The sequence below is a fragment of the Phyllobates terribilis genome, unplaced genomic scaffold (genome assembly GCF_046119375.1).
Source record: "Phyllobates terribilis strain yellow unplaced genomic scaffold, ASM4611937v1 Scaffold_11__3_contigs__length_659146591, whole genome shotgun sequence".
NCBI lineage: Eukaryota > Metazoa > Chordata > Amphibia > Anura > Dendrobatidae > Phyllobates > Phyllobates terribilis.
Window position 1 is genome coordinate 328,121,844 of NW_027362771.1, and position 13,329 is coordinate 328,135,172.

Genomic DNA, 13,329 nt, shown 5'->3' on the forward strand with positions numbered 1-13,329 from the left:
TTTCTAATTTTGCTTCTAGACATTACCACAATGAATTTTAAACAAAACAATTCAGATGCAGTTGAAGTTCAGACTTTCAGCTTTCATTTGAAGGTATCCACATTAAAATTGGATGAAGGGTTTAGGAGTTTCAGCTCCTTAACATGTGCCACCCTGTTTTTAAAGGGACTAAAAGTAATTGGACAGATTAAATAATTGTAAATAAAATGTTCATTTCTAGTACTTGGTTGAAAACCCTTTGTTGGCAATGACTGCCTGAAGTCTTGAACTCATGGACATCACCAGACGCTGTGTTTCCTCCTTTTTGATGCTCTGTCAGGCCTTCACTGCGGTGGTTTTCAGTTGCTGTTTGTTTGTGGGCCTTTCTGTCTGAAGTTTAGTCTTTAACAAGTGAAATCCATGCTCAATTGGGTTGAGATCAGGTGACTGACTTGGCTATTCAAGAATATTCCACTTCTTTACTTTAATAAACTCCTGGGTTGCTTTGGCTTTATGTTTTGGGTCATTGTCCATCTATAGTATGAAACAACGACCAATCAGTTTGGCTGCATTTGGCTGGATCTGAGCACACAGTATGGCTCTGAATACATCAGAATTAATTTGGCTGCTTCTTTCCTGTGTCACATCATCAATAAACACTAGTGACCCAGTGCCACTGGCAGCCCTGCATGCCCAAGCCATCACTCTGCCTCCGCTGTGTTTTACAGATGATGTGGTATGCTTTGGATCATGAGCTGTACCACGCCTTCACCATACTTTTCTCTTTCCATCAATCTGGTAGAGGTTGATCTTGGTTTCATCTGTCCAAAGAATGTTCTTCCAGAACTGTGCTGGCTTTTTTAGATGTTTTTTAGCAAAGTCCAGTCTAGCCTTTTTATTCTTGATGCTTATGAGTGGCTTGCACCGTGCAGTGAACCCTCTGTATTTACTTTCATGCGGTCTTCTCTTTATGGTAGATTTGGATATTGATACGCCTACCTCCTGGAGAGTGTTGTTCACTTGGTTGGCTGTTGTGAAGGGGTTTCTCTTCACCATGGAGATTATTCTGCGATCATCCACCACTGTTGTCTTCCGTGGGCACCCAGGTCTTTTTGCATTGATGACTTCACCAGTGCTTTCTTTCTTTCTCAGGATGTACCAAACTGTAGATTTTGCCACTCCTAATATTGTAGCAATTTCTCGGATGGGTTTTTTCTGTTTTTGCAGCTTAACCCTAGAACGCATACCTGGGGCCTCGCAGGCCCGCCCTGTTAATTGTTTTCTATTTTCTGCAAGATTACTTTAGTTAGAATTTTGAAACTCTAGGTATTCCTCAGGTATATAGTTGTTTGTCATTTCCAGTTGTTCATTTATTTTTATGTTACAGGCATTTTCGATATAACAACTCTTTTTTGAAAATACCCATTTTTATGGTCATGCGTTCTAGGGTTAAGGATGGCTTGTTTCACCTGCATGGCTCCTTTGACCGCATGTTTACTTCACAGCAAAACCTTCCAAATGCAAGCACCACACCTCAAATCAACTCCAGGACTTTTATCTGCATAATTGAGAATGACATAACGAAGGGATTGCCCACCCCTGTCCATGAAATAGCCTTGGAGTCAATTGTCCAATTACTTTTGGTCCCTTTAAAAACAGGGTGGCACATGTTAAGGAGCTGAAACTCCTAAACCCTTTATCCAGTTTTAATGTGGATACCCTCAAATGAAAGCTGAAAGTCTGAACTTCAACTGCATCTGAATTGTTTTGTTTAAAATTCATTGTGGTAATGTCTAGAACCAAAATTAGAAAAATGTTGTCTGTCCAAATATATATGGACCTAACTGTAAGTGTGACATACACACAAAAGAATAAGAAATCAGGAAGGGGGCAAACACTTTTTCACACCACTGTATATATATTACATTTAAGAACTAAGTGTAGATATACAGCATCTGAAAAGGGACAGCTATTTAAAATTAATTAAAAAACTAATTTAGATGTGAAGAAACACATAACACTCCACTCACCTGCAGAGTTGCTTAGGACCTATGCTGTAACATATGCCTCCATTCAAACAGAAAGATTTCTGCCCTTTCTCTGCACAGGGTACTCCATGACCTGAAACACAAGGTGGATCCAGTGTAAACAATTCTAAAATCACATTCACCATGACGTCTGGCTTTATAACTGACCTGCTGATCTCCAAGTTACAAAATATATCAGTATTATCCCAATCACAGCGTTAGTCTGTTCTGTAGAAATGATGAAGATTCAGAAAATGAATGGTATTGTAGGAGCCCTATACCTCTTCCCATAGAAACAAGGTCTATATAATGTAAATCAACAATAAAACATGCAGTTTTTATGAATATTTTTGCCTCAATAGTTGGGGAAATATCTGTATACAGTGTAAACCCAGATCAGGATGGAGCATTTAGTTTTTGTGTTCACACCATAAAGACTGAACAAACACTGCATTCCACATTGAAGTTTGGAAAAGATAATGAATTGTTTTACAGAATGCGTGATAGTGAAGCAATGACAATAGAGGAGAATACAAACAAGAAATACAGTATTCTTCCGTTTTATAACAAGTGCGAACACACACACAAAAAACCCTTACGACTACAAACCTGTGAATAATCTTAGCAAAATAAAACATGGTAAAACTCGTAGGTCACATCAGCCTGAAATTAGAGATCCATATTCATCCAATACTTGGATTAAGAACCAGTGATGCCAAGATTTGAGAAACTTGTCAGCTTCACCTTTTAAGGAAGCTGTAAGATCCTCATTATCTCCCAGGGGCGGACCTACCGCCCGTGCAGCCCGTTCATTGAACGGGGGCCCCCGAGGGAGAGGGGGCCCCTCCAGCCTCCAGCAGGGCCGCCATCAGGGCATGACTGTCCTGACTCCAGCATGGGGCCCGGCCGGTCGGGGCCCCCTCGGAGCCCCGTTGGGGCCCCCCTCTTGTGCGTCTCCTCATGGGGCCTCCGCAGGGCCAGAGTCAGCACCCGGCGCACCCGGGCAAATGCCGGGGCCCTGAGCAGGCGGGGGGGGCCCTCAACATCGGGCACCCTGCGCGCTATGGGACCCGTGAGCGGTGTCAGCGCCCGCTCCCCCCCCGCTTGCTCAGGGCCCTGGCACCCGGCACAAGGCACAATACTTACCCCTCCCCGTGCCTCTGCAGCAGCTCCTGCATCCTCCGCGGCTGCTGCACTGTGAGGTCTCAGGTCAGAGGGCGCGGTGACGTCTTTACACCGCACTCTCTCCTGAGCAGTCACAGCGGGAAGACGCCAACGACGCTGGAGTCCGGAACAGTGGCAGCAGGTGAGACGTGAGGTGAGTATTTGATTTTTTTTTATTGTATGGAGGCCTGTGGCAGTATAAGGGAGGGGGGTGAGGTGGGGGTGTGTGACATCCTGCACGAGGCATTATATGGGGGGGTGACATCCTGCATGGGGCATTATAAGGGGGGGTGACATCCTGCATGGGGCATTATAAGGGAGGGGTGTGTGTGACATCCTGCATGGGGCATTATAAGGGAGGGGGGGTGCGTGACATCCTGCATGGGGCATTATAAGGAAGGGGGGGGTGTCATCCTGCATGGGGCATTATAAGGGTGTGTGACATCCTATATGGGGGGGGGACAGCCTGCGTGGGGCATTATGTGGGGGGGAACAGCCTGCGTGGGGCATTATGTGGGGGGAACAGCCTGTGTGGGGCATTATGTGGGGGGAACAGCCTGCGTGGGGCATTATGTGGGGGGGGAACAGCCTGCGTGGGGCATTATGTGGGGTGAACAGCCTGCGTGGGGCATTATGTGGGGGGGGGGGAACAGCCTGCGTGGGGCATTATGTGGGGGGAACAGCCTGCGTGGGGCATTATGTGTGGGGAACAGCCTGCATGGAGCGTTATATGGGGGCCAGTATTCTGCATGGAGCGTTATATGGGGCCAGTCTCCTGTATGGAGCATTTTATGGGGGCCAGTATACTGTGTGGAGCGATTCGCTGGTTTCTGAGCTATTGTGGAATTTACAATAGATATCACTCATGTAATGTAATTTGTGAAATCTTTGCATTGTACTGCATATATATATTTCTCTTCGGTATCTGTGCATCATGAATCGTGGTATGTGTTAAAGGGGCCCACTGAGACTCTTTCGCCCGGGGCTCACAAAAACCTGGAGCCGGCCCTGGGCCCCCGGCCCCATGCTGAGCGCTAAGCGCCGGGACATCTCAGCGCTGCTTTCCTCTGTGTAGCAGTGTAGCGCTGCTGCGGCAGTTCCTTTATGTTTCTCCTGACTTCCGGTCATGTGACGGCGCAGTCACATGGCCGGAAGTCAGGAGAACCTGGTGGCAGCGACGCGGACGAGCGCCAGGATTCTGCAGGGATCGCATGGGGGTAAGCATAGCAAGTTTTATTTTTTTTAAATACAAATACACTGTTTTCCAAATTATTATGCAAATAATATTTTCTCAGATTTTCCCAAATTACCTATATGAATTGCAGTCATTGTAATTTTCCAGTCAAATAACTATTAGAGTACAATTGAAAGGTTTTTGTACAAACTGCCTATGATAACAGTATATTTTTAAAAAATAAAACACTCAAACTGCACTCAAAATGCATGTTCCAAATTATTATGCACAGCAGAGTTTTCAACATTTTCATTTGAATAAAGAACAAAAAAATGGTCATTTTTGAAATTATAAGCATTAGCAGGTTATTACAAACTGAAATCAAACAGTTTTCAACTCAAAACTTTATTCTAGGTGATGTAACATTTGCACATAGGAGCCCTTGTTCGAAAGGAGCTTCTGAACTCTCTCGTCCATTGAATTTGTCAGGTTTTGGATGGTTTCTGCTTCAATTGTTTTGCTTGAGGACAGAATACCCTCCCAGAGCTGTTGCTTAGATGTGAACTTCCTCCCGCCATCATAGACACTCCTTTTGATGATGCTCCAGAGGTTCTCAATGGGGTTGAGGTCAGGGGAGCATGGGGGCCACACCATAAGTTTGTCCCCTTTTATGACCACAGCAGCCAGAGATGCAGATGTGTTATGTGCAGCATGAGACGGGGCATTTTAAAAATGACCATTTTTTTGTTCTTTATTAAAATGAAAAGGTTGAAAACTCTGCTGTGCATAATAATTTGGAACATGCATTTTGAGTGCAGTTTGAGTGTTTTATTTTTTAAAAATATACTGTTATCATAGGCAGTTTGTACAAAAACCTTTCAATTGTACTCTAATAGTTATTTGACTGGAAAATTACAATGACTGCAATTCATATAGGTAATTTGGGAAAATCTGAGAAAATATTATTTGCATAATAATTTGGAACACAGTGTAATTAACTTGGAGTGGGGGGAATCAGAGATGCACGGGGGGGGATGAGAAGCACATGGGGGGATGAGAGATGCACAGGGGGGATGAGAGATGCACGGGGGGGGATGAGATGCATGGGTGGGGATGAGAGCTGCACATGGGGGGGGTGAGAGCTGCACATGGGGGGGTGATGCGAGATGCACAGGGGAGGATGAGAGCTGCACATGGGGGGGATAAGAGATGCACATGGGGGGGATAAGAGATGCACATGGGGGGGTTATGTTTACATAACTTTGTTGCCCTATGAAGGGCAGGGGGGGGGGGGGCAAAAATTTCTTGCACAGGGGCCCACTACAGTCTGTGTCCGCCCTTGTTATCTCCTATACTATAGTAAGCCAAAGCAAGATGGAAGGAGGTGATGTTGGTTTCACATTAGTGGTATGCAGGTTCTTGACGCATTAACCAGATGAAGTACCTCAGACTCAGATCCCCCTTTACTCTTTGAACAAAATAGAAATATGAGGGCTATCCTGGCAGATTTCTCCAATTAAAAAAATGTTGTGAACATCTTGAGTAAAAATCAGGAAAAGGGAGCGGAAAATGATCTTGTAGAGGACATTCATTTTGACTATAGAGCATCTCCCAAACCAAGTAGAAGTGTTTTTTTTTCCCAAAAGTCCTTTTTTATGCGTTAAAGAAGAGAAGAATACTTTATGAGGTATAACCTGGCAAGGTCCTTAGATGAGAAGATACCCAAGTATTCAATGGAGTCAACAGGCCTGTGAAATGTAAAGGAGTTGGAAAGCTCTGAAACCACAAGATTGAGAAAGGAACTTTTGATAGTTTATTCTACAAGAAAATAATACCAGCACTACTATGTCTGATATAAAAGGCAAAATCCACAGGTCTCCGCATTAAAAATGGGTTGTGCTCTCTCTGTGTTAATCAGAGAGATACAACAAAATCCTTCAAGAGCGGTATATTCCTGGCCCTCACCACATGAATCTTCATCCAAGATTTCCATTTATTTACATAAGGTGCATACAGGATATAATATACGCGAGATGAATTTGTAATTTGACATTTGTCTCAAGCATATTATATCCTATATGCACCTTATGTAAATAAACGGAAATCTTGAATGAAGATTCATGTGGTGAGGGCTGTGAATATACCGCTCTCCATGAAGGATTTTACTCCTAAATGTGATAATGTGTATATATTATATATATATATATATATATATATATATATATATATATATATATATATATATATATATATATATATATATATATATATATATATATATATATATATATATATATATACACATAAACACGACGTAGGAGGGGTTCCAGTGATAAAATGGAGACTAGGGGCACCCTTTGTGCATACCATTCAATATGCTAAAAGAGGAAGATAGCAGCCCATAGACCCTTAGTTCCACAGCTATGGCAGAATACAGGCTCTATAAGTATTACAGGTTCTTCACTCGTGACCAGACCTGTCCATTAGTCTCTTATAATTTAGGCTATCTGGCATCATCTTGGATTGTGATCTCCACAGAACAGCCATTCCCAGATCTAGGCAAATTATTTTCTGCTGTGTTTGAACCTAATATTAACCAAGACATTTTTTTACTATAAGATTGGTTTTACATACTAGATTTTTTTGAAAAATTTAATTTTTATTTTTTTTTTAGCCAAAGCTACAAGAGGGTCCTCTAGGCAGGAGAAGTATAGGTACTTCCTTTAAATTTTCCATTCCCTTTGACTCTACTTCTGGCTTTTGCTATAAAAAAAAAAAAAAAAAAAATCATCAAAAATTACAACCCAGGCCTTATTCGCATGCATCAATATGTTCGTCAGTATTTTGCAAAATCTTTGAAAGTTGAAGATATTAAGAAAATAGTTTTGAAAAACATTAAAATGCACATTTGCACCCAAATAAAGAAATGTAACACTACAGGCTCACCAATCTCTGTACTGCTTACTACAAAGTATCAGTTTAGGCAAATGTCTGACTTGTAGATGATTTTCTAATCTGGATACAGTTGTATCAAAGTATATACCAAAGTGTATGCAAGATTACATTATACAATGATTAATCCTTATTGACATACAAGCGGAAACCCTTTCAACACTTGAGCAGTTGTGATTATCTCCTCTTCCTCTTCTAGTTATCACTTAATAGGTTATTATAATCTCTATTATTACACTCTCAGTTAGTCTTCAAACTAGATTGCACTTTATCCCATAGCACATCTCCAGGAGGATACAGTGTGACACGCTGTGATTGTATATTAATATGTAGCTCATTAAAAAACAATGGAATGATTGCTAGAAAGATTTCATAAACAATAGAGAGGTCAGATGTGATATTCTTGTAGCATTTACTGTAGATCTTGATGAGAACAGTGTAAATGATAAACCACATTGTATTGTTCATGTACTATCTATAACTAGCCAGTTATAAGTAGTCTTGTGACTTCAGCGAGTTACTGCAATTATTAAAGAAGACCTGTCACCAGGTGAAAATTGCCCAGTTTTTGCTCTGATTTTATTCTTGCTGCTCCAAAGATTCAGGGCTTTTTCAAATTTAAGTCCGCAATGCGATTCTCGTCCCTTTTGTTTTAATGCTAATTTTTATTTTAGCGTAGTTTTTACCAAGGGGACATGGTTCACAGGGAAATAATGCAGAACAGCTTAACCCCTTAAGGACGGAGCCAATTATGTACTTAATGACCAAGCCAAATTTTACAATTCTGACCACTGTCACTTTATGAGGTAATAACAATAACGCTTCAACGGATCCCCCTGACTCTGAGAATATTTTTTCGGGACATATTGTACTTCATGATAGTGGTACAATTTCTTCGATAAGACTTGCGTTTATTGAGAAAAAAATGGATATTTGACAAAAATGTTAAAAATTTTGCAATTTTCAAACTTTGAATTTTTATGCCCTAAAATCAGAGAGATATGTCACACAAAATAGTTAATAACTAACATTTCCCTCATGTCTACTTTACATCAGCACAATTTTGGAACCAACATTTTTTTTTTTTTTGTTAGGAGGTTATAAGGGTTAAAAGTTGACCAGCGATTTCTCATTTTTCCAATAAAATTTACAAAACCATTTTTTTTAAGAACCACATCACATTTGAAGTGAGTTTCAGGGGTCTACGTGACAGAATATACTCAAAAGTGACACCATTCTAAAAACTGCACCCCTCAAGGTGCTCAAAACCACATTCAAGAAGTTTATTAACCATTCACGTGCTTCACAGGAACTGAGGCAATGTGGAAGGAAAAAATAAACATTTAACTTTTTTTCACACAAATTTTACTGCAGGCCCCAAATTTTTAACTTTCTCAAGAGTAACAAGAGAAATGGGCCACAAAATTTGTTTTGCAATTTCTCCTGAGCACGCAGACGCCCCATATGTGGGGCAAAACCACTGTTTGGGCGCACGACAGGGTTCGGAAGGTAAGGATTGCCATTTCACTTTTTGAATGTAAAATTTGCTTGAATAATTAGTGGACGCCATGTCGCGTTTGGGGAGCCCCTGATGTGCCTAAACAGTAGACACCCCCGACAAGTGACACCATTTTGGAAACTAGAGCCCTCAGGGAACTTATCTAGATGTGTGGTGAGCACCTTGAACCCCCAGGTGCTTCACAGAAGTTTATAACATTGAGCCGTAAAAATAAAATTTTCACACTTTTCCCACAAAAATGTTTTCAGCCACCAATTTTGCGTTTTCATAAGGGTAACAGGAGAAATTGCACCATAAAATTTGTTGTGCAATTTCTCCTGAGTACGCCGATACCCCATATGTGGGGGAAAAACACTGTTTGGGCACACGGCAGAGCTCGGAAGGGAAGGAGCGCCATTTCACTTTTTGAATGTAAAATTTGCTTGAATAATTAGTGGACACCATGTCGCGTTTGAGGAGCCCCTGATGCGCCTAAACAGTGGAAACCCCCCACAAGTGATCCCATTTTGGAAACTACACCCCTCAAGGATTTTATCAAGGGGTATAGTGAACATCTTGAACCCAGAGGTACGACATAGAATTTGATAACATTAGGTCATTATATTGAAAAAGTTGTCATTAGTCTTGAGGGGAAGTGCTCGCTACTTGAGTTTGCATCGGGCACTCGGGAATGCACCATGTATCGCGGATGCTCAAGTGACATGCTCGAGTCCCTGCCCCCATGTTTCACAGTTGTTAGACACTAGTGATGAGCGAGTATGTTCTGTTAACCCTTTTGGCGAGCATGCTCGGGTGCTCGCCGAGTATCTTCAGAGTGCTCAGGTGTTATGTTTTAGTTACTCCGTGCGCATGATTTACGATTGTTTGACAGCTTTAATACATGTGAGGAAGGCCTAAGAAACAGGCATTCCTCACATGTATTAAAGCTGTCAAATAGTCGTAAATCATGTGCACGACATGACTCAAACATAACACCCGAGCATCCTGAGGTTATTCACAGGTGGTAACTTTTGATCTCTAGGGATGCCAGTGCTTAAACCCTCATTAATCCCCTACAATGAGGAAGTCCATGCACCCCGGGATCCTCCTCTATCACGTGACTACAGTGAGGGTTGCTACCATTTCATACAAACTCAGTGGGAGCTATGAAAACAGCTGAGCACATTTTTGACTCAGAAATAAACTAATAAAAAAAAGTGGACATTCTTATCCAATGCAAGATTTCTATAATTGAACAATGCAGCGGGAGTGGGTTCCTTAATACAGATTTGCAAATAGAGCAGATTTGCTTCCTGTCTATGCAAACAATCCATTCTGAGATGTACAGAAGATCATCACTTACAATTGAATATCTGGAGTAAAATGGGCTGCATTCTCCCAAAATACATATGTACGTAGAGGTCAAGAACCACAAATGTCATAGTTTGCCACCACTGTACTATATGGGATAATTTCCAGCATTCGTAAAGCTGTAGTTACATCACACTATAAACCTAAATTTGGATGTACTTGTCAGGAGGATTTCTGCATGGTAGACATTGTTTATGATTTAACTTTGTGTGGATTAAAGTAATGATGGCCACATATACTGGCTCAGTGGTTAGCACTGTAGCCTTACAGAGCTGGGTCCAGGTTCAAATCCCACAAAGGACAACATCTGCAAGGAGTTTGTATGTTCTCCCCATGTTTGCGTGGATTTCCTCCTGGTTCTCCGGTTTCCGCCCACACTCCAAAGACATACTGATGGGGAATCTAGCTTGTGAGCCCCAATGGGGACAGTGATGATTTCTGTAAAGCACTGTGGAATATTACGGTGCTATATAAGCGAGAAAAATAAATAAATACTGGTCCGTTGTATGCCAAAAATACACTATTTTTGCATAAAACAGGTTAATGAGGGCCCATGGGAAGGTAGCCTGTTGTGCATTGTTGGGCAGTATCTCCCTGTTCTGGTTATATTTTTGTCGCCTTTTTCACTACTTTTAGACTAGTAATAGGTTACCCACACGCTACTACTATTGTGGCTAAACAGTTTTTTTTTTGTTTGCTTTAAAATGTGGCTGAAGCTTTGACACCCATGATTTTCACCCTTGTCTAGTATTAGGTTTAAGGGTGGGCTAGGAAACATTTTGCTTGTGGTACTTGCAAACCATTCTGTATCTAGTCTGCCCAAGTAGATATGCCCTTATGGTAAATATCAGAATTAATACAACCACTCATACAGTGTAGTGGGAAAGAACCCATCAGTGATGCAATATTACATGAGAGCTAATCTTGTAACTACTCCTGGATTTAAGGTGACTGGTTCTCTTTATTGCATCCTTTGTTTCCCCCATTGCATCATTCAGGAAGTTAGGAATGACACATGATGATAACACTTGCAGCCTCACTATTAAGTGTTACTGACAGTTTTGTAGTTTAATGTATGAACCAAGAGGCTTTTGAGTTACATCATCCACTTAAATATAAACGTGACTTCGTGGGGAAAATGTGGAAGCATATTTATAAGAGACTAGCACAAAACACCACAATAGCCATATTTCATATAATTTCATATTCACAATAAGCCTTTCCACTACCAAATATCAGCCACTGTCATGTATGATGCTATAAGACCACTGCAACAAACCACTGGCTTCAGATGTCTCGGCCGCACACTGCTGGCACCAGTGATTGTTTCCCTATCCATGTGACCACCGCTGGATTCAATCAGGGGCTGGTGGGAAGCATTGGATCAGCAGCATAAGAGCAGCGCAGGATTTATTAGCTAAGTAATGGCTGCTTGTAGTCTCATGCCATGTACTACCTTTAAAGTAATTTTGGCCAATCCTGGAAAGCTCCTTTAAGTGGAGGTCAAGACATAGTACAGTGTATACCTTAAAGTCATTGGAGAATTTTTTTACTGCTTCATTAATGTCTCTTGTGGATCCGTATTTTGAAACTAAAGGTTGCATATTTACGCTTGGATCTCATTTATCCCCATAGGAACCATCAATTTTTTTCTGCACTTATTTTTAACATTACCCTGTTGGTACTCCTTTACAGCAGAACTCTGTTTAATGATGAACACAGCATCCAGGAATAAAAACATATGTAAGGCTAGCTCCATACATCCGCATTTCACAGTTTGGATAGACCTGTAGACAGTCCGGAAATCGCAGTCCATACCTAGACCATGAAGTGTAGATGTATGAAGTTGGCCTAACATTATTTTTGGAAGACATATAGCTGTTTGTGCTGCTGATGTCTGTAAAGCGCTGTGGAATTAATGGCGCTATATAAGTGAGTAAAATTAACAATAATAATTTGTATCTTCATATTACCTGTTTAAAATTCATCTGTAAAAATTTTAGGTAAGATTCAATTAAATCAAGGAAGCAACATGCAGGCATATGATCTCAGACTTTTTCACAATATCGAATTTTACATAAATTTGCAGTATGTTCCCCGGCATGCTGAAATCGGCAATGTGCTGCCTTCTCAGTCAAAACAAATGATCTTACCAAATGTAATATGCATAATATCTAAAACTACCTGTTGTCATATTATGCAGACAGATAACTTGGTCTTCGCTTAGAGACAATGATAAGTAGGAGAATCGAGTCTGAAATTATAAAAAAAAAAAAAAAGTCTAAGAATGAATGATATAAAAAAAATACTAAAATGTAATAAAAGAATGATAAAGAAAATTAATTTACAAATGCATTCTGCGTGATAACAATTACGCTACTATTAGAGATGCTACATTCAATGAAAAATATTATTGTAAAACTATGGGCAAAACACACATACACATTGTGTATGAATATTTCTTTTCTACGTAGAGCATATTCATTCTAACACACTAGTAATGTACCTAGACAGGCAGGAATACAAATCTGGTCACAGACAGGCCCACATAGTGTGTAACTATTATGCATTGCCACATGTTTCACATACACATGGACTCTATCACCGCTCACAATCATATAGGGCTGACACATAGAACTGGGCTGTGCTGGTGTTTAGTTACTTACAGAATCTTGGCATCTAGGAGAGCTAGTAGAGCTTGTTACTGGCACTGTCTGTGCCACCCCATGCAGTCCTAGTATGGAGATGAAGCTTCCTGAGCTGCACACAGCTACTCCTCCCCTGGGCTGATCTCTCCCTTTTCCTCTGGGTTTTCCACTATCACATCTATTCTTTAATTACTAGTATATTACATCTAGTAGGATTACTAATGCTCTGTATTGTGTGTTCTTTTACCTTCTCACTACTTTTATACCTTGCACTTACATTTCCCAAAAACTTATTGCATCACTGGAATGTTGCTGATTGCATAATTTTGCAAGTGATATATTTAGCAGAGACATGATTTTGCCTATGGCTGCTATAAAACCGGAGGATATAATCTTGGCAGAGTTTGTCTGCGAGAGTGCTTTCCTATAACTAAGCATCCTGTATAATTGCTAATAAACAATTCTAAAAAATACCTGACTTCAGGAGAAAGCAGGAAATAAATGTTACAGACAAGG

The 13,329-nt window shown here is 40.8% G+C and overlaps 1 protein-coding gene across 1 annotated transcript in view; it reads right to left on the minus strand.

The window, feature by feature from the left end:
• Positions 1-13,060, minus strand: part of NRG4 (neuregulin 4) — a 33,525-nt gene extending 20,465 nt beyond the window's left edge. Inside the window, exons 1-2 of the mRNA XM_073650769.1 lie at positions 12,832-13,060; positions 2,010-2,100 (exon numbers count right to left, since the gene is read on the minus strand). Of these exons, the coding sequence (XP_073506870.1) occupies positions 2,010-2,100; positions 12,832-12,844 (104 nt within the window). The 5' untranslated portion in view covers positions 12,845-13,060. The remainder of the gene's footprint in view (positions 1-2,009; positions 2,101-12,831) is intronic.
• Positions 13,061-13,329: the final 269 nt, after the last annotated feature.